The sequence below is a fragment of the Amblyomma maculatum genome, chromosome 8 (genome assembly GCF_055883805.1).
Source record: "Amblyomma maculatum isolate TAMU_Amacu chromosome 8, ASM5588380v1, whole genome shotgun sequence".
Classification (NCBI taxonomy): domain Eukaryota; kingdom Metazoa; phylum Arthropoda; class Arachnida; order Ixodida; family Ixodidae; genus Amblyomma; species Amblyomma maculatum.
Genome location: NC_139351.1, coordinates 128,857,559 through 128,882,789, shown reverse-complemented (window position 1 = coordinate 128,882,789; position 25,231 = coordinate 128,857,559). Strand labels below are relative to the sequence as shown.

General features: G+C 48.3%; 1 protein-coding gene across 2 annotated transcripts in view; it reads right to left on the bottom strand.

Annotated features, from left to right (window-relative positions):
* LOC146182546 (gamma-interferon-inducible lysosomal thiol reductase-like) overlaps positions 1–25,231 on the bottom strand; it is a 94,973-nt gene that overhangs the window by 24,688 nt on the left and 45,054 nt on the right. Inside the window, exon 2 of one of the 2 annotated variants that reach the window (XM_084577675.1) lies at positions 505–573. The exons of the other annotated variant lie outside the window; for it this stretch is intronic. Within the exon in view, the coding sequence (XP_084433801.1) occupies positions 505–573 (69 nt within the window). The remainder of the gene's footprint in view (positions 1–504; positions 574–25,231) is intronic. 2 annotated transcript variants of the gene reach the window in all.

Below are 25,231 nucleotides of genomic sequence, written 5' to 3'. Positions count from 1 at the left end.
ATCGGCCATGACCGGGCGTGACGTCAAGTCTGGATGCCACGTAATGATGACGTTAGTTCCTGTTATTATACGTGATGGCCAATAACGTCACAATCTCGCGGTATTCCGCGGAATCTCACGAAGTGTGACATTTCACGCGGACGGACACTCATCAGCCTATTGAGGTTCTCGCCTTAAAATGTGCAATTCTGTCAATGCGTGCGTACGGCACGGTGCCTAAAAAGGAAGGCATACTCAGACGTGCCCTGATTCCATGCTTGAAGCATACGCAGGCCAAGGTGCCGAACACTGCAAGACAGGCGCACAAAGCAAGGAGCACACGCAGACACGATATCAGAGAACGGGTGCTGACAGAGCTAGCCCAAGCAGTGTTGCACACAGGTGAGCACGAGCCACAAGCCGAGCGTCGCGACGCAGGCGTGCGCAAAAGGCTGTCTCGTCCAATGGGCACACTATAGTGATACACGCACAATATGCAGCATACACGAATGCAGTTTGGCCTACCGTTTTTGGATGGCACAGCCCGACGAGAGAACAGCCGTAAGAGGTCATCAGAAAAACTACGACTAGGAGCTGAAAGAGAAAGGAGACCAGCTCACACACTCGCACGAAAAGCACACGCGGAACAGGCACGAAATCGACTGATGCTTATAAACAGCACTTCACGGTACACTTTCTAGAGCAGAAGCACATCCCCGTACGGCTAAAGGGGCGGCGTTCTTTATGTTCCCGGCACTAACTGCATGAAGTATGCAGCCGCTATATTGTCATCCAATCAGCGGAACATACGCTTAACGTAATTAACGCCTCAGTTTTTTAGGTTAGTTTACTGCTTCGGTTTAGTTCAGGGTATATGGAAGGAAAACCTATACTCGCCAAAGAGGTGGCCGTAACCCTCCTCTAAAAGAACGGACACTACACACACATTCATGTAGCGCAAGGCGTTACGCAACAGGGCGCAAGAAGAAATATTATAATCTTAACAGACTTTCGGACAAGTGTTTCACGTCAGTTGTTCAAACCACATGTGTTGAACAACACACGTCTCAGCATGGTATGTGTCCACCTTTATCTAGTAAACTCTGAAGTATTCCAACTCTGGGCCATAAATCATTCGATGAAGTAGACTTTACGCGCGTTGCATCTTGTAAATTATCTACACGCCAGACGCTGCGCACGTGCACGTTGAAGAGTTGGGCTAAAACTAAGTAAAAGCATATAGCACAGTATCAAGGCCAATTCAAGCGGGGATGGGTAAAGCGACCGCCACGGCCTTCCCAAGGTGACCGAGGGGTTGGTCATGGCCAAACCACTTTGGGGCGTGTTTTTTGTTTTTTCCTAACTGCTGCGAAGAAGCGTTTAAGAAAGGCATAATGTCAGGGCTACTTCCAACCCCCAAACAAGTGCCTATAAATTCCCCGTTATATCAACAAGGCGTCTCTTCCCATGCTCTTCTTTATTTTATATTTTGGGATTCCATTGAATTACTTTCATATTATCTGGTACAACAGACAATAACAATTAGCAGACAAGCGAGGGAATCGGTGATCCATTCATTTTTTTTTTGCTTAGACACAGCTCAAGAAAATGTGGACATGCAACTATGCGGACGAAACACGACGGGAGTCGGAATAGGAAGTCCGCGCCCTGCGCCGACTGGTCCGTGCACATCTGTGTGTGTTATCGGCGGGATCACTAGAAGAAAGCGAAGTGTCAAGCGTCAATGAGAGCCACTCGTAAACTTGACGTAGCAATTAATGAATTTACGATGATGAGTCAACAAAAGATCACCTCCTACTTATCATGCAGTACAGGCGTTGAACCGTTCCGGGACACTCCCTCCTTCGACGGAGAAAATAAATTAAGAAAAAAAAAAAGTGAAGTGAAGTAAAGGGAAAGAGAAGGAACAGGTGAAATCCGCACGGATATACAAGACACGTATAGAGCCTTGCAGTGATCTGGAAACCATCTACGAGGGGAGATTGAATCGAAGCCTTTTCTGGTCAGGCGAAAACAATCTTTCGCCCTATTGGCCTCGAGATCGAGCAAAGTCGTCACCTTGCGGCTCAGCGGCGAAACCTAGTCAGTGTGGATGCGTTTTCGCGTCGCGTGCCAGCCCGCAGTGATATACGCGCGCGTGCGGCGTGTACAGGAGTGTTTGTTTGTTTCGCGGTTCCTGTGCGCTTTTGCTTACTTATATGCCTCGTGCAAAAAAAATATGAACAGTCTATAACCCCATGCTCCATTAAAAAAAAATATACTTGTCCGTATCGAGTATGTCATGCTTGGATAAGAACATCATCCATCGCGGTCTTCGGCGCATGAGATCCTTTGACACGCAGTGTCTCAAACGAAGTGGTACTGTCGTTAGCACCGTGTCAAAGCAAAACAGGCTGCTGCCGTCAATAAAAGCCAATGCAAACGCTCAGAAATCGCATATTCCCGTTTCTGTTTGGAATACCGCAGCTACTAAAACATATGCCACCGCAGACTGCTTCATATAGCAGAATGCAGTTTGAACATATGCCTGCTATGCCTTCTGTATGCACGATAGAGTTTTGTGAGCATTTTTTTTTATTTTTTTTTGCTTTTAAACCTCTGTCGCGGTGTCTCAATGGTAAGGGCCTCGACTGCTGATTTCGAGAACGGGGGATTCAATCATGACCGTTTCGAAAAGCGCTCCTCTGCTGTGAGATTTGACTGCACAATGTTCAATGAAAAAAAAAAAAAAAAAAAAAAAAACGACACCAAAATCAGCCTCCGCAATCATCCGTTATAGCCGATGCCGTTTTCATGCGTTAAACCCGAACCAATATGCTTTTTTTTTTTTTTTTTTTTTTTTTTTTTTTGCTGTTGAAGGTTTCTCTGCACCCGTAAAAGTGGTAGTGAGCACATTTTGCCTCAGAGAAATGCTCGAATATTTGAGAAACATCTTCCCTGCACCTAATTGTTACACTGAATATTACATAATACACCTAGATTATGTACTGTACTGGTAGCCGATTATAATCATTATAATCCCTTTTCGTCCAAGTGCTGTCTTCCGAGAAAACTCGTCGTTTCTGACAAGGGGAGTAAAACAGCTTCATGCGGGCTTAAATAGCAGTTTAGTTCGGGAATAAATACATCTTTATAGTCGCATGATAAGATGACCTCCATTTCTTTCGGAATAGTTTTATATCCGACATCTGTTTTGGAAGCAACCCTAATATTTTACTTCGCATAAGATTTAGTTACTGCTAAATAATTAGTGATAAAGAAATTTTCAGCCTGTAAAATTGCTTCCCAGAACATGACAGTGCCCATGCGCAGTGCCCATGCCCATGCAACGATGTCTTCGAAGCGAGTAATTCATAGCTTGCACTTTAACGTTACTGAAAATTAATCGCCGATTATTGTAAATTCTGTCAGTGTGTAAAAGTTCTCTCACACGGTGAAATTTATTGGCATTGCAAAACAAAATAATTACACTACTAATTTACCGTTATATATTAACATCACACACATCAGAAATCCCGTATACTTTCCTCGGTTTCAGGAAATCATTTACAGTTAGTGGCACATGCAGTAATACGCTATCACACTCTATGACAGTGGCCGCAAAAAGCATCTCTGCAAATTCAATCCACTCAGCGCTGTACACGTGAACAATCAGCTTTCCTGTGCGGCGAGGTTTCCTGTATAGTGTCGGCGTGATCTCATTTTTGGGGAATACTTATGCATGTTTGTCTGGGCCAGAGTTGATGTGCACTGAGTCTAAAGCAACTCGCCATGCCGTACGCTGCCAGTGCTACATTTAACCTGCTTAATTCTCGAGTCAAGTACGATATAATGAATCAGGCTTTCTCGATTCAATTTAAAGTACTGCCGGTCAGAGCCCGAACCTTGTATCTGCGTGAGCTTGACACTAAATTCGCCAGTCTCACTTGCATGAAACACGCGCAAACTGTTTAAAAGTCGATAAGAAAAACAAAGCTGTCATTAAGCAGGCCCAAGTATCAGGCGCGCGAGCGTGGTACAGCGCAAGAAACGTGCAAAGTAAATCTAGAAGACTGGTGGTTGCGTGCTTTGTTTTCTTAAAATCCGCGCTTCTTCTGCGAAATCCTTGGATTGTTTTCTGCAATATTGCAGAAATACTGCAGAAGACACGTTTTCATCGCCAACAAACCCGCCTTAAACTCGGAAGCAGACTAGCGTGCGTTTCTGCGAGCGCCGTCGACTGCCGATCCACACTACCGAAGCGACGGTGGCTCCACCTCTAGGTCGATCTTGCGGCGAATACTTGAACAACAGCGACCGTTTTTGTTCTTTCGTGAGCCTTTTCTATATTTTACACTCTGGCTAATAGTGTATATCTAAGCGCGGCACGGAGGGAAGCGTTGCCGGGCGCCGGATATCGGAGAAACAGGGGTATAGACGGCCCTTTTCTTGCAGTCGAAGCAGAAATAGAAGTACCGCATTTTCGCAATACAGCACGCGCACCTCTGCCCATCCGGACTATAGCTGCAAGCAACAGCGACGTACAGAGCATTCAAAATGGCCCATAACAGCATGTCATGCATGATTCTCAACGCTACGAAATGGTCTCACGAATCAATGAGATGACCACAATTCTAGTTTACGGCAAAATCCAGTGAACATGTCCAGGAAACTGCGTCGAACCACAAGCCGAACCTCGAGGCTTAACACGGACACCCCAAAGATATCCAACGCGGAGGTCATCCTCAAACCAGAAAAGAATGTATTCGCTGCGCCTCTCGCGCTGTTGTACCACATCTTTATTGCACTCCAAATATACGAATTTTAGTCCTGCTACCTTAGTCAAATACGGCTGCGCTAACAAATACTTTGCTGCAGTATATAGTTACCGGACGCTAAATTTATACCACGTTTTATGTCTTTTTTAATTGCTTATAGACCGTTATTTTAAAGCCGTGAGAGACAAGTCGATGCGATCTGGACACGTGGAGTGATGAAATGATTAATTACCTAAAATTACCGCTTTGACAATGTTTTACCGGTAATGCAATAGAAATATTCAACGTCAAAAATACCCATCTTTAGCCCGTAAAGTTGGCTTCCCCGCACTGCACGATTTCTTTTTTCTTTACGGCGTCGCTGGGCGTAGTATTGCCGTTGAAATCACGTTAACTGCTTCAATCGCATAAAACAGCCAAACGGCCTCCGTATTCGTTGCATTTTTAATGCAAGCGACGCTATATTAAAGATGCGCATTGCGGGAAGCCAACTATACGAGCTAAAAGACGCATCTTTTTGACGTTGAATATTTTGAATTGCATTGCCGACAAAGAAAATAAAAAAAAATACACCCCCTTTTATGTTAACCATTTTCAATTTATTATTGTAATTTTATCCCTTAAATTAAATGTAAAAGCATTAGTTAATTTTAGTTCACCGTTTCATCACTGAACTATATCGCGGACATAATGTCCGCCTTAATGTACAATCCACTTGCACAGACCGCAGGGCTTAAAGTACCGATCTGTGAACAGCTAAAAAAACACCCAGCATAACCGCACATAAATGTGATAAGGCGGCCTGCATACACTAGTGTACCGCTTAGTCTAAAAGCAAGAAATCACTATGACACACCAAGCAACCAGGTACCCAGCGGACTCCCGCATGATGAGAAGATGAGCGACTGAACGAGGAGACTCGCACAAGCACCAGACTTGCCGATGAATGCCATGACCACGGTCCAGCATTAAAAGAACCGGCTAATTTCAGGCGGCTCCTAAACCTGTAAAAGCAGCAATGAAGGCGCTGCCCCAAGTCGAAGAATGGGAGCGAGCAAAGGCGACGGCCTGATCAAGAACCAACGGACGAATGCGGCCACCTATGAGGCGTCCTAGAACGTGCTACGCCTTTCCTGCAAAGCACTTTAGACCTACTCTCGAAGACGTTATAAGCTGGGAACTTTGATTATGCGCAGACATATACATCTAGCGCTTCTGGACTATACGTATACCGGGCGCGGGTAACCCAATCACCAGCACTGTGACCTCTGCGAACTGTACACTTTATGCGGACTGTAGTCCTAAAACTACGGTATGCGTAATATAGTCTGTGTGTGCGCACGCCACAAAGGTTCACAGTTATTCCTCTAGCGCGCAAGAAAGGCAGCAGCAGGTCTTTATAGACGGCGTATAGGCTTTCCGTACGTGGTTATAGCGGAGTTGTACAGCGATGAAAATATCGAACACGCCCTAACGCAAGCACCAGTTGGCAGTGTTGTGTATGAGTAAGAAACCGGCGATGTGACAAGGTTCGATTCTGAGTGTTTTCGCTTCATTGTTGTTTTTTAAGGTAATTATTTAATTCAAGTTAAATACGTAATTTATCCATGTCCCATCTCAGTATACGTAACCAAGGCAAGCCCCACGCGCCTCGTTCCTGTAGTGTTTCCATCCCACCATCCTATAGCTATTTAGCACCAAAATGCATAGCAAGCACATTAAGAAAATTGACAGACGTTCAGTTGCTGATAACTGCGTAGGCGGAATGCATTTCTACGATGACGCCTTTTTTTTTTTTTTCTTGCCGCGCCCCGATGCCTGCGCTTTCCTGTGGCAGCTTTATATGGCTCGTTCAAGATTTTGCATTTAAAATTTGCCGTATTTAAACTTCGCATTGCTTTGCTGCCTATATGTCTCGCTAATGGTATTTTGTCGTTCTATATTGAACTATCTTGCCTGGATTAGCTGAAGACGCGCGCTAGCTTTCGACGATTTAATCCTCTCCATTCTCACCGAGTACTTGCACTCCGTTTCACAATATGTTTGCAGCCCTATACGCAAAGTAAGGGTGATCTGGACAAATCACGACGACACGCACTACATTTCTATAGCCATGCCTCAACGCTCCTGGTCGCTGACGTCACACTCGTAAGGCAACAATCGGGACAAACAAGGATGACACGCATTACATTTCTATAGCCGCGTGCCTCAACGCTCCTGGTCGCTGACGCCACACTCGAAATGTAACGATCAGGACAAATCCGGATGGTGCGAACTACATGGCTGTGCTCCTACGCCGGCGACAGGAGCGTATGGGCACAATGTAGTGCGCACTACCCTGTTTTGTCTAGCTCCTGTACGTTTCGTAGTGCTGCAAACACGATGGAAGGCTCGGTGATAAAGGGTACGGCAACCGAAAAAGGAACAAATAGGCCGTACGTGCATGTGCCTTTCTGGGCGTGCCTTTATGAAGCAAGTATATGGCTGTTTCGATTCTACAGTAAATACATTTGCTAGAAACGCAGCTGTTACGCTCGCGTAAAAAAGAAGACCGAAGAAAAATTATGCTGCGTTCGTTTTTTTTTTATTTTATTACTTCAAGGACATGGCCCAACCTGCTCTACAACAGCGCGTAAGCGACTGGTAATTTCAGTTCGCGTCCATCAGTAGCCCGCCAATGATCAGTGGGCGCGGTAGGCTGAACATCCCAAAGTAACAGAACGTCGCCGACCGACTGTGACTGCGGCTGACTGATGGATGGATTGACCCACTCAGGAGTTTTAACTGAAGGACTTGGATCTATTGTGGGGGCGGCATAAGTTAGCCCTGCGGTATTCCAGCGTGAAGATCGATCACCGCTGCTTCGTTCGATTTCTATCACCGCCCTGCATTCAAACCATGCGTCACAATGTCCGTAGGAAGACAACGCATGAAGAAAAAAAATACTTGCAGATTCTCTCTCTCTCTGCTACTCCCTGGCAGCTAACTAGGATGAGCAGGACGGATTTAGACTAATAATGTTAACTGCTCAAGTGCCGATGGAAAAGTGGTTTCAATGTCAAATACTTCCATCGATCCCTTCGTTCACTAAAGGCTTCAACGATCAGTGCAAGCGCGGCTGACGGGGCAAACCATGGAGTTGCGCCACTGGCATCGACGTCAGTGCACAAAATGTGCGAGCGCGACTCACTGGCACGAAAAAAGAAAAGTAAAACGAAGTCGACGAACGCAACCGCTTTTCTTTCCTCCCAAAGACAAGGCGTTCGCCCGGGTGTGGAGGCCTCTTTATTAACGTTGAAACTCCCGCACCGTTCAGTGCGTCGAGACGGCCAAGAATGGTAGAAAGAGCTGCCAGTGAACGCAGAGAAAAGAAATAAATACAAGAGAAAAAAATAAACGGGTTAACGGAATCGGCGCTGTCTTCGAGGTTTCTTGACGCGCGCCGGCGAGATGAAACTACATGTAGCCTCGGCTCGTACCACGAATCGGGCAGCCTTTTGTTTGCATCGATAGGCGCGGCACGTTCGAGGCGGTGTTCAACTTTCCTGATGGTGCGAGGAAGGAGGCGCGGGACTTTGGGAGGAAATCGATTACCGTGCTCGGATTGAAAGCTCTCTTTACACTGTCTTGTACGCGGCTACGGAAACCACGGAGAAAGGCGTGTTTCGGTCTATCTCTTGCAAGAAGTCCGAGAACAGGCTAAATTTTAGCGGAACAAAAGAAAGTGGCACCTATAGATGAACGGCAGAACCCGAGCAAAGACGCTACAGACTGTATAGTTGGGCAGGAAGACGGATAGACAAGCGGAACCTATACTTGAGCTTACACTAGTTCAGTTACCTGCGAAAGTTGAACTTGCTTGTTTGGCGTGTCTCATTCGAATGTTGAATGTGTCGAAACTCTGAGCAGGTAATACTGGCAAAGCTCGAAAACGGCAGTCGGCAATTTCGTTCCGCAAAAAAGGAGCTCAACGGCCCCGCCGAAAGAAGTTTGGCATCCCACGCACGAGTCGGCCCATTTACAAAATCAGACGCTAAGGACATCAACGTAATAAACGTCGTCAAAGGTGAGCAAGTTTCGGCAGTGTCAAGTGACGGAGTAAAAAGGAAAGAAGGCCGGCTACGAAGGTCGCGAGGTCGATCCCTCCGCTGCTGATGCTTGGTTCGGCCGCCGGCTGTTTGAAGCGTGTACCTCCTCTTCACAGTCGTTGACTGCTGCGGTGCATGTCCGGCGTGCAGCGGTTCACCTGCGGCCGGCGGTGGAACGGGTTTCGCGGTCGGCAGTTCTCTTTGCAACCGGGCCTGGCTAGACAGCCGAGACCCACGTGGTGGCCGTCGTCGTGCCGGCCGGATTAATTCACGGAAACGGCCGCCGCGCGTCCATTAATTGCACGCAGTGTGTGGCGAAGGTGGTATCATATGGCTGATCGAGCCGACTAGTCTGAAACAGCCTTTCTTTGGCGCCTAATCTGCATACATTTTATTCACTTTAAGCAGATTCGCAGAGCACGCATGCTGCCGCCGACGCAGACTATATTGTGACGTTGATTAATACCTTGAGATGAGAAAAAAAGTCTTGCCTTTTCACTCCCTTTTCCTTTCTTCGTTTTTGCAAAATATCAATAGCAACATTAACAAGAGCTACATTGCAGGTAACCTAAAATCGCGGATGAATGCTACCTGTTGCACAGTAGCCTTTTTTTCTTTCCATTGCACAATTATCAAAGTCAGAACGCAGAACCGTTCAATAAACGTTTTAATCAGTGCATTTGTCGGAGGCCACAAAACTCCCGACTGCGCCAGAAGTAAAAATATGAGGTACGAATTACAGCCACCGAGGGTACCACAATCCCTCTTTATAAGCTGGGAGAAGGTGCTGGCTTGATAACTAACAAAGGGAAGTTAAGATCGAGAGCTGAACAAACGAACCAGCTAACCTGATGGCAGTTAAGTCGTGTCCGACTCTTCGTGACCCTGTGGACCATATCACGCCACGCTTTCCGGTCTCTCACTATTTTCCTAACATCACATAACTTCATCTGCAGCGCCTGATGGCAGTAGCAACTGTTAACTTTAACAGCTCATACTTCTGTTGTCTTGCGATTTAAGAAACACCAACATGTTTGGTTTGGTTTGATTTGGTTTGGTTACGTTTGTAAGGTTTAACGTCCCAAAGAGACTCAGGCTATGAGAGACGCCGTAGTAGAGGTCTCCGAAAATTTTGACCCCTTAGGGTTCGACCCATCAACTAGCCTACTAGCGACCTATCAGCTAGCTCACTTGCGAGCAAGTCATTAACTAGTTCACGCTGCGCTAGCAGCACATTCACACCGTGCCCATGACCGGCGACGGCGAAAGTGTGACAGGTGACGCAGTGGACACCGGTTGCATGAATCGATACTCCTCTAGATAAACAAGAATAGCGCTGGCCAGCGCAGTGGCCGGCAAGACTCTCCACAGAAACTGCTCTTGTGTGCCTCGCTTGCTGTCAGGTTCTGCACCTCAATACATACCGAAGAAAAATGCCAGCCCATCGCTCACGTCCAAACAATTGCGCAAGCTGTGTTGACGCAAGGTCCATTCAATCACGCACAGGGCCAACCTATCATCGCAAGGACGTACACACTGCCCCACAGAAAATTGCTTCTGTTCTCTTTGGATATGGAGATTTTTTTTTTTTTTCTCCTTCACTTGGTTCCTGCTGTCTCGTGCGCTCACTCGAGCAAAAGCGTCTAGCGGAACACTAGCGGTCACTGCGTTATACTTAACGTGCGTGTTCAGCGCTCCTTAGATCCGAACGCCGCACGAAGAATGAGACACAAAGGTGGTGGACGCTGATCTTGTAACCGTCTTTCTGGCTAGTGCAACCAGGCTGCCATCTCGTTGCTCGTGGATGCATGAGCTAGACTAAATGGAGATGGCTCGGACCAAGCGGTAGAGGAAGCGGCTCCATGTTTTACCACACTGCGCGCAATTAACGATCCGACCCTACGCACGCCCCGCGAAGCGTCCTGCGTGGAGGGGGCATCAGCTCGTGCCGATCCGGCTCGTAGCGCGAAATTGTTTCCTGAAAGCGTGGTCGTACGTGCATATAGCTTAACGCAAGCAGCAGAAAGCGCTGCGAAAAGGCGCGCGCAGCTTTCGGCGTGGAGCCGGGGAAGTGCTTTGTGCGCACACAGCGCGTGTAGCTCGGACCAGATTGCGATGGTCAGCCATGCGGGTCGCCGCGGACGGGCGCAACGAGGGTCGATGTGTAGAAAGCCACATTGCCGAAACGGCAACGCCAGTCTGTGCGCGCGAATTGCGTCTAGGCACTTGTCTCAGCTGTTTACTACATACCGTTAATGCAGATGAGAATGCGTTCGTGACGTGCAATCATTTCCTCAGCAACTTCTCGCTGCTAAACGAAGACTGAGGTTGTGCAAGATGCGCGGCACACACAGGTAAAGTCTCGGTTTGGTTTGGTTTGGCTTGGTTTGGCTTGTGGGCTTTAACGTCGCAAAGCGATTCAGGCTATGAGAGAGACGCCGTAGTGGAGGACACCAGAAATTTCGACCACCTGGGGTCCTTTAACGTGCACTCACATCGCACAGCACACGGAACACCTTTGTGTTTCGCCTCCATCGAAAAGCGGCCGCCGAGGCCGGGATTCGATCCCGCATCCTTGCGAACAGTAGCCGAGGGCCGTAACCACTGCGCCACCCCGGCGGGGAATAGGTAAAGTCTCAGTCTCAGGAATGTTACGACCAAGCATCCGCATTTGCGCGCTCTATTGTTCGCCTGTGGGCATGGAAAAGTTTTGTGAATATGTGGTGATGGTCCATTGGCTCTAAGTGAGCCTGTTTCCAGGAATCCTGTTTTGTAAGCATGTTTTGCTTTGTGGACAACCTGCAAATGCCAAATTGGCCCTGTCAAGAGAACGTCTGGAAAAACACAAAGAAACGTCCCCCTGCGGGAAATAGCAGGAAGTGCTTTCTTTTGTTCACCCTTCCAGTCGAGAAGTGCTATCCTCCAGTGATGAATGCCTCCTATCCAAAGGAGACGACAGAGTGACATGTCCGCTGACGTGCAGGACAAGAAAGGAGCATGACTCATACGGCCATTAAGTGATTTCCCGGGAATGCAGGAAAGATTTGCAATTGTCGAAAAGGGACCATGTTGGGAGCCCTATGCGGCGCCACGTGCACTCGGGTTTCTGAGAAGTAAAACCCCTTGTCAGAACCAGCCTGTGGTTTCTTTGCTGAAGAATAGAAATGTACCTCCTCTCCTCGCCGTTCCCAAGCTTTTCCCGCCAACAAGTGATCACGCCCAACGAATGAATGCCGGACCAGTCAGTGCTTCAGACCATCAGTGCAGTGATGTGTTCGATTGGATGCCGATACCTGAGGGGCGTGCCCTGGATTTGGTTGGTCAGCATCTTCAGAGAGGGGCTGGACATAGGGGGTTTTTAAGGACGCTGCAGAGCACGAAATGTCGCTCTGGGCCCTGGGTAAACGGCTCATCCAGTCGCTTCTCGCTATGAACTCTTAACGCTTGTCATTTTGCTGATGTACCCTTCTTCTTCATGTAAATATTCTTGTAAATAAGTTTTCTCAAAGTGCCATTAAACCTGCTTGTACATATTTCACCAACTTCGAAGATTCAATCCTACTTCAACCCCGAGTCTCTGCACGCTACCAAGTGAAGGCCGGGTCGACATAGCCCCAGCGTCACGACAACTGGTGATCAGCGGTAGGATCTGAATCTACAAGCCCCAACACTGGTGACCAGCGGTGGGATCTGAATCTACAAGCCACAACATCTGGTGATTGGAGGTGGATCTGAAGCTACAAGCCACAACACCTTGTGATCGGAGGTGGCATCTCAAGCAACAAGCAGGAGCAACAATCGGCCAACAAGAGGGCAGCTCGGAACATCGATCGCATGTGTGGGTGAGTGCTTGGCTTTTCTTCTGATGTGGACCAGGTTCTAGAACAGGGTTAGATTTTAGAACTGGTAAAGAGAGTGTGGAAACGCCTTTAGGTTTGGTAGTTTGCACTGTTGTTTTGGAAGTAGCCGACACTCGGAGCGATCATGGACCTACAAAAGCTGCAGAAACCGGAACTGTTGCAATTGTGTGAGGAATTGGGAATTGATACAAGTGGTTTGGCACGAAAACCTTTGATTATAAAGGCAATCACAGATTTGGGAGCCGATGATGAGGAGCTCAGTGAAGCATGGAACCTCATCGGTCAAAAAAAGGAACAGCTCAGACAGCAGAAGGAGCGGGAAAAAGAGCAGAAAGAGCGGGAAAAAGAGGAAAAGAGGCGTGAGCGTGAACTTGAGAGGGAAAAAGAGGAAAGGGAGCGCGAACGTGAGTGGGAAAAAGAGGAAAAGAAGCGTGAAAGAGAAGCAAAAAAGCTGGACCAAGAAATTGAGCTCCGGAAATTAGAACTAGAGTTGAGCAAGAGGTCGGGCAATTGTCCCCAGCTAGCGGTACCTCTTCTCAACAAGGAGGCAGATTTCAAGATGTCAAAGTACATGCAGCCATATGTGATATCAGGGGATATCGGTCTGTATCTGGCTAACTTTGAGCGAACCTGCGAAAAACTGTCCTTCCAGCGAGACACTTGGTCTCAGAGATTATTGACGGTTCTGCCCTGCGAGGCAGCGGAGGTTGTCGCGCGGCTAAGCAAGGAGGACGCGGACAACTACGAGAAGGTCAAAGCTTGCCTTCTGAGAAAGTATAGGCTTAGCGCCGAGGCGTTCAGACAACGTTTTCGGAACGCTACTAAGTCCAGGGACGAGAGTTACCCTGAATTCCTGTACAATTTAAGAGTAAATTTGGGCGAGTGGCTAAAGAGCACTGATTCCTACAGTGATAGGGACGCTGTAGTCGAACGAATTCTTTTGGAGCAGTTTTATAGCTGCCTCCCAGAAAAAGAAAGAAATTGGTTACAGGACCGAGGCGACATTAAGTCGGCAACTGAAGCTGCCGAAGTCATTGAGGAGTACGCTTCGCGCCGACAATTCAGCAACCCAGCAGTGGATAGGCTCCGCAATCCCAAGTTGAGTGTAAATAACCGTCAGAAAAGGCACTTTGCTAGATTTGCAAACGAAGAAAGGAAGGCTTCTTCAGGCAAACGCCCTAGAAAGGACGGCAGTGAGAAAAGTGGGGAAGTGACCAACGCGCAGAACACAAAGAACAAGCTTGGGGCTAGGAAGCCGCTCACATGCTTTAGGTGTAATGAGCAGGGTCACATTGCCGTCAACTGCCGGAAAGAAAAGATTGCTTTCTCGTATGTCAGGGACTGCGATGAAAATATGCAGCTTTTAGAACCCTACCTGCATGACCTAGTAGTCAACGGGAAGCCTTGCAAGGTACTGCGCGATTCGGCCGCAACGATGGATGTTGTCCATCCGGCGTATGTATCGCCTTCCGACTATACAGGACAGTGTGCATGGATCCGACAGGTAGTTGAGGAACAGAGTGTGTGCTTGCCGATCGCGAACGTGGTCATCGAGGGCCCTTTCGGCGAATTAACAACCGAGGCTGCCGTTTCAGGAAAGCTTCCTAAGTGCTATCCGTATTTGTTCTCCAACAAATCGGACATGCTGCTGCGAAAGAGGGGCATCCTTTTCGGAGACAGAGTTGTGCAAGCCTTAACACGTTCAAAGGCGCGAGAACTAGCTACACTGCTCATTCCAGAAAAATCCACAGCGGAGGAAACGGCAGTTAAAACAATGGTAAATGCGGAAGATAGCAGGTCAGAAAACTTTGAGAGCGAGGCATCTCAGATAAGTCAACTTGAAAGTGAGCTTGATGAGACGCGGAATGAGGACGTTCTTGAGAGTAACCTCTTGCCGCCAGTGTCTAGTAATCTCACGAGACTTTTAAGTGGAACCCGAGAGGACTTAGCTATAGAGCAAGCCAATGATCCCAATATACAGGAGATAAGGGAGCGCCACCGCGCCACTAAGACAGCAAACAATATTTCTTTCGAGATGAGAAAGGGAGTGCTGTATCGCTTATTCAAGGATAAGCGCGGAGTAGAGCGGGACCAATTAGTCGTTCCCCAAAAGTACCGCGGAGACTTACTGCGACTTTCCCATGGCAGCTCGTGGTCATGTCACCTTGGAATAAAGAAAACAAAGCAGAGGCTGTTGCAAGAATACTATTGGCCTGGATGTTTTAAGGACACGGAAAATTTTGTACGGTCATGCGACACGTGCCAGCGGGTTGGAAAGGCGCAAGATAAGTGGAAAGCTCCGATGGTGTTAGTACCAATCATTACCGAGCCGTTTCACCGGTTAGTAATAGATATAGTTGGGCCACTTCCTGTGACCGAGTCAGGGTACCGTTATATCCTCACTATGTTATGCCCAGCCACAAAGTTTCCAGAGGCTGTTCCGCTGCGCGAGGTGACGTCCGAGAGTGTAGTGGATTCGCTGCTGTCAGTGTTTGCACGAGTTGGATTCCCTTCCGAGGTACAAAGTGATCAGGGTAGCGTTTTCACGAGTGTCCTCACCACCTCATTTCTCGAGCGATGCGGCATTAAGGTAGTGCATAGCTCGATCCATCATCCGCAGAGCAACGGCGTAGAAAGATGGCACTCTGTTCTCAAACGAGTCCTGAGGGGACTGTGCTATGAAAACAAGCGCGAATGGGATACCTGCCTGCCTGCAGCGCTTTTCGCTTTGCGGTCAGTGCCGCACGAATCCACTGGATTTAGCCCAGCCGAGTTGGTGTACGGAAGGTCACTGCGCTCACCTTTGCGAATGGTGCGCGAAGCCTGGGAGGGGCGCGGAGAAGACCCAACAGTAGTAGAATTCATTCTGAACCTCTTGAATCGCTTACATAACACTAAGGAACTCGTTGAGGCCAGCATGAAGTCAGCCCAGGCTCGTTCCAAGGTGTACTATGATAAGTCAGCCCGTCAAAGGACGTTTTGTATCGGGGACCAGGTGATGTTGCTGAGAAGTTCAAGGCAGAATAAGCTCGAAGTACAGTGGGAAGGACCGGCTGAAGTCGTTGCAAAGCTTTCTAACACTAACTACGCAGTGAAAATTCCCGGTAGGCGTAAAGAAGTGCGCATTTATCATTGCAATCTTATGAAGCCTTATGTGCAGAGGGAAGCCGTGGTAAATCTAACGTTAAACCTTCCCGAGGAGATGGGGGACAACTTGATTTGCCTCAGCGGAAAAGGAAGCAACGCTCAGGAGCTTCTCAAAAAGACGGAGCAGAGAGGAGAACTAAAGAAATCCCAGCTGTCCGATCTGGGCGAGATAATAACAGAGTTTGAGGCCTGCTTCGTGGACAGGCCAGGCAGAACTGATTTGACTGAGCACGATATTGAGCTGACTTCAGACGTGCCAGTGCGATCAAGGTGCTACCGATTTTCTCCAAGGCAAAGAGAAATTCTGGATAGGGAAGTAACTCGCATGCTGGAAGTGGGAGTAATAAAACCCTCGGAAAGCGATTATGCTTCGCCTATGATCTTAGTAGAAGCTCCAGGTAAAGACCCTAGGCCTGTGGTAGACTACCGAAAGCTAAATTCTCTCACCAGGGATCAAGTGTATCCTATTCCGAATATTGAGGAGAGAGTAGAACAGGTCAGTAGAGCGGCATATGTGACTACGCTGGACCTTACTCGAGGATACTGGCAAGTACCGCTCACTGAACGCGCCAGCAGATACGCGGCTTTCGTCACTCCGACGGGCAGCTACCAGCCAACAATGATGAGTTTCGGGCTCAAAAATGCTCCATTTTGTTTTTCCCGACTCATGGATAGGGTTTTAAAGGGGTGTGAAACATTCGCGGTGCCTTATTTAGACGACATTGCGGTTTTTTCCGACTCATGGGCGGACCATATGGTACATCTAAGAGCTGTACTGAGCCTTTTGCGTCAAGCTGGACTAACCGTAAAGGCCGAGAAATGTTGCCTGGCAAGGGCGACCGTGGACTACTTGGGTCACAATGTAGGTCAAGGTTTCAGGAAACCCAGCGAGATTAAGATTTCTGCGGTAGCAGACTACCCGCGGCCGAGCACGAAGACGGAAATTCGAGCATTCCTGGGTCTGACTGGGTACTACAATCACTACATCCCTAACTATTCAGCTTTGGCTAGCCCTCTGACCGACGCTCTCCGCAAGACAGAACCGACAAATGTAGTCTGGGACGAACAAAAGGAAGCCTCCTTCGTAAACCTGAAGGCTGTGCTGATTAGCCGTCCGGTATTGCGAGCTCCAGACTATGGCCGAGAATTCACGGTCCAGTGTGATGCCAGTGATCGAGGGTTAGGTGCTGTTCTCTGCCAGAGAGATGACGACGGTAATGAGCACCCCGTGCTCTACTTGAGCAGAAAACTGAGTTCTAGAGAGAGGGCTTATTGCGCGTCAGAGAAGGAATGCGCTTGCATTGTATGGGCCATTCAAAAATTGCAGTGCTATCTTGGAGGGGCCAAATTCACCGTAGAGACGGACCATTGTCCCCTGGCTTGGCTGCAAACTGCGACATCGAAGAACAGTCGCCTTCTTAGGTGGAGCTTGATTTTACAGCAGTACAATTTTGAAATAAGATACAAAAAGGGGAAGTTAAATGGGAATGCGGACGCGCTTAGCCGCTCTTTCTAAGCGGTCCGAGATGTTCCTCACCATGTATCCAAATTGATAATCAGGTTTTTTTTTTTTTTTTTTTCGTGCGCTTGAATATAGATGACTATGTAAAGCAGCACGTTTGGTTTTCGAGGTTTACGTGGGTCCTGAACGTCTTGAGAGTGGGCTTTTCTCGAACAACAATGGCAGTTTTCTTTTGACCTGGTCTCTTCAGACGGGAGCCGAGTGCTTGCTTCGACATGTGGTTGAGTTTCAGATAGCTCAAGCAATTTGGCCTACAACAATCAAGACAACGCGACATGCAACAGCGAGCTTCAAGCGTTCACGTGCAGGCCATTAAGTCGTCTCTTCATGCAGCAGCTGCGGCTGCTGCCCTCCGAGTCTCTTCTGGCGGGGGAGGAGGCTGTTACGACCAAGCATCCGCATTTGCGCGCTCTATTGTTCGCCTGTGGGCATGGAAAAGTTTTGTGAATATGTGGTGATGGTCCATTGGCTCTAAGTGAGCCTGTTTCCAGGAATCCTGTTTTGTAAGCATGTTTTGCTTTGTGGACAACCTGCAAATGCCAAATTGGCCCTGTCAAGAGAACGTCTGGAAAAACACAAAGAAACGTCCCCCTGCGGGAAATAGCAGGAAGTGCTTTCTTTTGTTCACCCTTCCAGTCGAGAAGTGCTATCCTCCAGTGATGAATGCCTCCTATCCAAAGGAGACGACAGAGTGACATGTCCGCTGACGTGCAGGACAAGAAAGGAGCATGACTCATACGGCCATTAAGTGATTTCCCGGGAATGCAGGAAAGATTTGCAATTGTCGAAAAGGGACCATGTTGGGAGCCCTATGCGGCGCCACGTGCACTCGGGTTTCTGAGAAGTAAAACCCCTTGTCAGAACCAGCCTGTGGTTTCTTTGCTGAAGAATAGAAATGTACCTCCTCTCCTCGCCGTTCCCAAGCTTTTCCCGCCAACAAGTGATCACGCCCAACGAATGAATGCCGGACCAGTCAGTGCTTCAGACCATCAGTGCAGTGATGTGTTCGATTGGATGCCGATACCTGAGGGGCGTGCCCTGGATTTGGTTGGTCAGCATCTTCAGAGAGGGGCTGGACATAGGGGGTTTTTAAGGACGCTGCAGAGCACGAAATGTCGCTCTGGGCCCTGGGTAAACGGCTCATCCAGTCGCTTCTCGCTATGAACTCTTAACGCTTGTCATTTTGCTGATGTACCCTTCTTCTTCATGTAAATATTCTTGTAAATAAGTTTTCTCAAAGTGCCATTAAACCTGCTTGTACATATTTCACCAACTTCGAAGATTCAATCCTACTTCAACCCCGAGTCTCTGCACGCTACCAAGTGAAGGCCGGGTCGACATAGCCCCAGCGTCACGACAGGAATAACACTGGCACACCGCTGAGAGAATGACACCATCGAGTTGAAATTCCTCAAGTAGTGAATATATTTCTCCCAGTTGGATGCTTCACAACAAAGCCACCTGTGGTAGCTAGAGCATCTGCCTCACAACCGTGAGGTGCTGGGTTCAATATCTAACCACGGTCGTGTATCCAATGCCGCTGAATATAGCGACGGTTTTTCTAATCGGTAAAACTTTACCGGCTTGGTGTGCCGCGCTTCAGTAGTGACATACGTAATTGGAAAAAGGCACCCCTACCTCAACGTAAAATCTATACGCGAGGGACCAAAATTCACTTCATGCGGTAAAGCCTATTGCGGTAAGTCTTCTTCCTAACGAAGTCATACAGCGGGTGGAACTCACACTTGCCCAGGTCAACAAAACTTCCCTGAGAAGAGACTTCAGTTATAGTTGGACATTTGCGCTTACTTTTATTGTGTGTACTCCTTGCATTTCTGAGTGGAGCCCAGGGCCACATGCGACGCCGCGATTCTGCAGGGCCGCTACAGCAGCTATCGATGTTCTAGAGGGTTACTGCTGATCAGAGCGGTCTCAGGAACAAATGAGAACACTTAGTTCATCAACCCGTTGGCCACAGCAATTCGCTCAGCCCGCTCGATCAGGCGGCGTTGGTCAGTATATAGCTCCGTGCGGGACGAGGAATCTTCCCAAGAGAAGGAAGAGGGTAGAGTTAGGTTGGTTGGTTTGTGGGGTTTAACGTCCCAAAGCGGCTCACGCTATTAGAGACGCCGTAGTGCAGGACTACGGAAATTTCGACTACCTGGGGTTCTTTAACGTGCACTGACATCGCACAACACACGGGCGCCTTGCTTTTCGCCTCCATCGAAAAGCGGCCGCCGAGGCCCCGCGTCCTTGGGAACAGTAGTCGAGCGCCGTAAACACTGCGCCACTCCGGCGGGGAAGAGGGCAGAGTTATATGTGGAACACCACCAGCCGATTTTTGACATGCCCAAAAAGAATGATATAGTGTAGGTCGGCGTTGCTGGCAGGTGAGACATCTCTCTGGATAGCGGGCGGGGAAGAACAGGTGTTGGTGAGTCTTGAGTGCAGAAGCATTGTTCTCTCTGTGTACGGCAGTATTGTATGATGTCGGCGTAAAATTGCAGAGCTTCGTATAGCCCTCTGTACGTTCCCTCCTCCGCTTCCATCGACAACGCTCGGAAGGCTGCTGCTCGGCAAGCGCGTGCGCACAGACACAACACAGGGAGGACAAGGGACAAGCAAACACGACGAGGCTGGGATAGTGTTTGCTTCTCTTCTCTGTGTAGCGTCTTTCAGCTGGTTTTAAGGTGAACCAATGCCAACTCGCCCAGTCGTCAACCTTGTTGGTATCCAGGGGTCTAAACGGTTCTATTTGTAGGAAATGTATCGGCATGTATTGGTAAAATCACGCTCGCTACGTGCACTGATAACGCGCATCTAAGTGTTTAATCCCACGTCACCACAGAAGCAGCTGCGCCGCGTAGCGTCTATGCAGCGTGCCTGACATCGTTTCAGTGTTGCGCTCGCTGTCACACACTAGAATAGCGAACACTGAAGATCTCCAACCCCGCAGTGAGAGACGGCGGCGGTGAGAGCGCGATTCGGAGGGCCGTATATATGCGCTTGTATGCTAAGGCCGTTGTTGGATGTATGCTTATGTATATTCATTAAGTGATTTTCACCACACCTACAAGCGAAATTGGCTTTATATATTTTTTTTTCGGGCGTTGTGCGCACAAGGTCAATGACCAAGCAAGGTCGTCCTATCGTCACCCCGAAGACTTGCTCTTGCATGCAAAACAGCAATGCGGTGTGATTCGACCCTGCTGGTCTAGGAGGAGGGCTTATATAGGGTGCGACAATCAACAAACGTACACAACAGAAGCGACTGCCGTAACAGGTGGAACATCGTGCCAAGGCAGCCGCAAACCAGCCTTTGACGACAGGTGATCGAGATAAGGCCCCCTTCATGCCGCAGAAGTAGTAGCGTTATTTAATGTCGCAGTCCTTAACCTATATACTTATTCTCCGCCTTCCCTCCCTTCAGCATCTGCGACTGCGACTCACCCAGTGAGCCCACGTGACTGATCGTACGGCTAGTGGAGATTTTTACTTTGCTTCGGAAAAAAAAAAAAGTCAAAAGTTCCGCGCATGCGCTGAACACTAGCATCGCCAGGCTCCAGCATGTGAAACCAATTTTGATATTAGATACAGATAACAATGAAATCAACGCAATGGCAAAGCTTCGCGTTTTTTCACATCCGGCTAAATGTTCCGGCTTTTCCATGACCCTCCCGCTGTGCTGCGGTGATTGCCAAGGAGGGCGTTAGAAAAGGAGGACCGCTGCCCAACATAGATGAGCCTCAGATCTGGAGAACACGATCGCGATATAAGAAGAGACGGCTCGAACGCTTCGTCCATCACAAGCGCGCCTTCCTTTCTCTCTCCGATGCCGCGAGAGAGCCTCATTTGCATATCGTGACGCGCCGATGCACTGCACAAGCCGTCGTCCGCCACGCCGCAGATTATGCGCGAAGCTGAACCGTCCTCTTCCAGCCACTATATATGCATACGCAGCGAGCGAGAAGTCGCGGAAGCACACCCCGGCCACGCGCTTGGCCTTCCTCGACTTTTGGAGAGCGATGCGAAGTGTGTGTGAGAGAGCGTGTGTCTAGAAATTTAAAGAGCCCGTGGTGAGGAAAAAGACGAGCTGCGCACTTGCGACGAGCTGAACTCCCGTCGCGTCACACTACCGAAACCTGCTTTCAGGCTGTCGTCCACGCCCTCAAAGCTGGTAAAAGGAGTAGTAGCCTTGTGGTAGACCGAAGCCGAACTTGTGGCATATAACGTTCGTATGTTCCTGACGCTTAAAAGGGGTTGCGACATCTATAAGTAGACAAAATCTGGCGCGTGCAGCATAACGTTCATATGTACGCATAGTGCACAAAATGACTACAGCGCATGCAATCCCGGCCTCGGCGGCAGCTTTTCGATGGAGGCGAAAAGCAAGGCGCCCGTGTACTGTGCGATGTGAGTGCACGTTAAAGAAGCCCAGGTGGTCGAAATTTCCGGAGTCCTCCACTACGGCGTCTCTCATAGCCTGAGTTGCTTTGGGACGTTAAACCCCACAAACCACAAAGTTAGCTTTGGACGCCCGAAACTAATGTTTGCAGGAATGCAAGGAGGTATTTGCTGCAAGGGCCATTGTTTTCGACTTCCAGGCAGGCATGAGTAAAACTGCGAGTGAAGAGAGGAATCGCAGTGGTTTCAGAATGCTAAAAGAAAAAAAGACTAGTTTTATTTACACATCACTAGTCTTCTCTATAAGATTTTTATAAGATAAAATCAGCATCCCTAACTTACACGGAGCAAGCTTGATACACAGCGCCCACTTTGGACAATGGGTAACACAATTTAACATGTGCCGCTTTGTTAATATTTCCTAACAGTCGCAGCACATTTAATTCACCTGTCTAGTTTCTCGTCACCACTTAAGTGCGCGCCGAATCGCTTTATTGGCACTTCACTGCATGTCCGATACATCATATCTCACTTGCACTTCCGATATTAGTGACATAAAGCAATACAATTGATAGCAGCCCGATTTTGTCGATGGATGGATAGAATAACAACGCCGTTTACTGGCTGCACACACGCTTCTTATAAAGTGAACCTCAATGCCAAGAGCTTGACTGCTAAATGCGTGACGAACGAGGTGAGTTACACAACCTAAAAAGAAAAAACAACAACCTTAGATTAGGGCTCATGATAGGTATGAAACAAGCCCGCGGGTAGCTCCTTCACGTCTTCCCTTAGGATGTGGGATCGAATCCCGGCCTCGGCGGCCGATTTTCGATGGAGGCGAAAGGCAAGGCGCCCGTGTGCTGTGCGATGTCAGTGCACGTTAAACAACCCCAGGTGGTCGAAATTTCCGGTGTCCTCCACTACGGCGTCTCTCATAGCCTGAGTCGCTTTGGGACGTTAAACCCCACAAACCAAACCAACCTATGGCAGCGTATGTACAGGGAGAGGAAATGTGTGGCAAAAGTAAAGTTACATGGGAATATATATATATATATAACCAAGCACTGCTTAGAAAACCAAGTTCTAAGAAAATTCTCACGACAGTCACGTGTTTGCAACGCGAGCGTATAAATGGAGACACATTAAATAAAGTCAATGTTCATTTTAAAGTAGCGGCAACGAATATCACCGAAATGCGTTTGACATTGAATTTTGTTCCTCCTTGATTAATCAACCGCTGCACCAGCCTCTGTAGCGCTGGCGGACGCCGCCGTCGACGACGACGAGGTCTGACACGATCTCCGAAACGGCGGCGCGTTGAATTTGAATGGGCCGGTGCCCGAGTGGCTAGGGCATCCGCATCGTGTCCGGCGAGAACAGGGCGCGGTACTATTACTAACTATGGACGAACAAAAATAAGATCAGGGAAGGCGACCAAGTACCCTATTTTCGGTAAGCCATATAGTTGTTCCCATCTTACGAAGTTGTGCATAACCACGTGCTGAAAAGTGGGCAGGTAGCCCAGACTCTATAAAGGTCCGGGCTGCACTTGACCTTGGCTAAGGATGGCTGACGAGGGGGAGAGCAGAAACGGACACGGACGTTGTATCGCTACCGGGCAAGTGAAGAAACGCGCGATATGGCAAAAGAAAAAAAAAAAAAAAGAAAAGAAGAAAGGAATAGAGGGCGCACGTCCAACTGTACTGGAACGGCCTTTTCTATCCATAAAGACGTCTTCTTCGCGGCCAAAGCGCCGAACGCTAAAGCAAAAAAAAAAAAAAAAAGAGAGAAAAAGATTACGTGCAGGAATTTTGTCGACTAATGGTGCGGTTACATTACCGCGTCGACAATTAAAAAAAAAAAAAGAAAAAAAAACGCAGGTAAAGCGGAACGCGCCAAAAATTTGGCGCTAGACTTTAATGAGCTGGCGAAACTTTTGCTAACGCCTGTCAAGCAGCTTCGTGAACACCTTGTGAGATGTGCTGCTGTTTAGGGGAGAAGGATCTGAGCACAACGCTCAAGCGGCAGATCAAGAATAAAGACGGTTCCTGCCGAGGTGTTCTGTCGCTGTCGCTTTATATCGCTTCACTCAATTTTATCTCCCTCAAATGCACCGTGATATTTGTCGTGAGAATATGCGCAGACATGCGAACTATGTGACGCTCGTTCGAAACACCGGAAATTCAAACAACAGCCACGTTTCGAAGAATTAGCGATCGTGAATCAAGACCTCGTTCTATTGGGCAGGTACCAGAAGAAAGTCACCCGACCCATTCAAAAGCGAACGTGCAAGCAGCGGCACAATAAATGCATCTTTCAGTACTTCGCGTCTCTTAAGAAATCTCGCTTGATTACGAGAAAGGCGCGCCCGATCGTTATCGCACCCTACCAACACGCACACACAACTTGCTCGGTCATTATTACTTGTCTCGAGCTTACACACACGCGTCAGCGACTCGTGAACTACGAATACTACATGCGACCTCGTAAGTATATTCAGCGCCTTCCCCATGTTCCTATACACATTTGCTTGTCACTGCCTGTAATTTCTTGCGATGTCAAGTGCACTTACATCCACTACCGAAGACAAAAGAACCTGCGCTTATCACACCGGCGTTTCTGGCGAAATTCTACACGAACGTCGAGACTGGCCAGAGCACGCTCGATCGTTCCGCTCCTCAGGCGCGAGTCAACGGCGAGCGAGCTCATTATCGCGGCGCGAAACAGTGGCGGGCAGCTGTGGGCTACACACAGCGGACAGACTATACACAGCCGGCGCGCATGTGTACCCACATGCAGCTGAGGCCATGGATATATCACATTTACCCAAATGTAGGACGCTGCTTCGACTGTATAACGCGGGGCAACTTGTTGCCAGACGAACTGTAGCTTAGGGTCGATTTAAAAAAAAAAAAAGAAACTCGTCCGCACCACTAGCGAATCACGGAAACTTCAAAATTGAAGTGAAAAAAACTAAAAAAAAAAAGAGACAACAGAGGAGTATGCGAACATTAGGCATGTTCAAACATCGAATCGAATGTTCTCCTTAAATTAGATGAACGGTTCAAATTACTGTATGTTCGAAAGTATTCGAAACGAATCGAATGCGCTCTCAAGTTTTCGAACTTATTTCGCACAAAGGACACGAAGTTCGAACCAGGCACAGTCTAGTTTTCTTCGACAGTTTATAAAACAGAGCCGACACTCCGACGTCGCACTTACTACCTTTATCTGTACTATCTTTAACCGTGAGTTACAGCGGCACCCCCATAGTTCTTTACTGCTTTCCATGAACATATTATCACAAACATCGCATGGTCATATCAGATTCACATTCAGACTTGGTTTTTAGTTTGTGTTCGGTTCGGCAACGAAGCTATAGTATTCGTATTCGATTCTCTTTCGAAAATTGCTCTTCGCACACCTTCAGATCAACTCGATTATATTGAA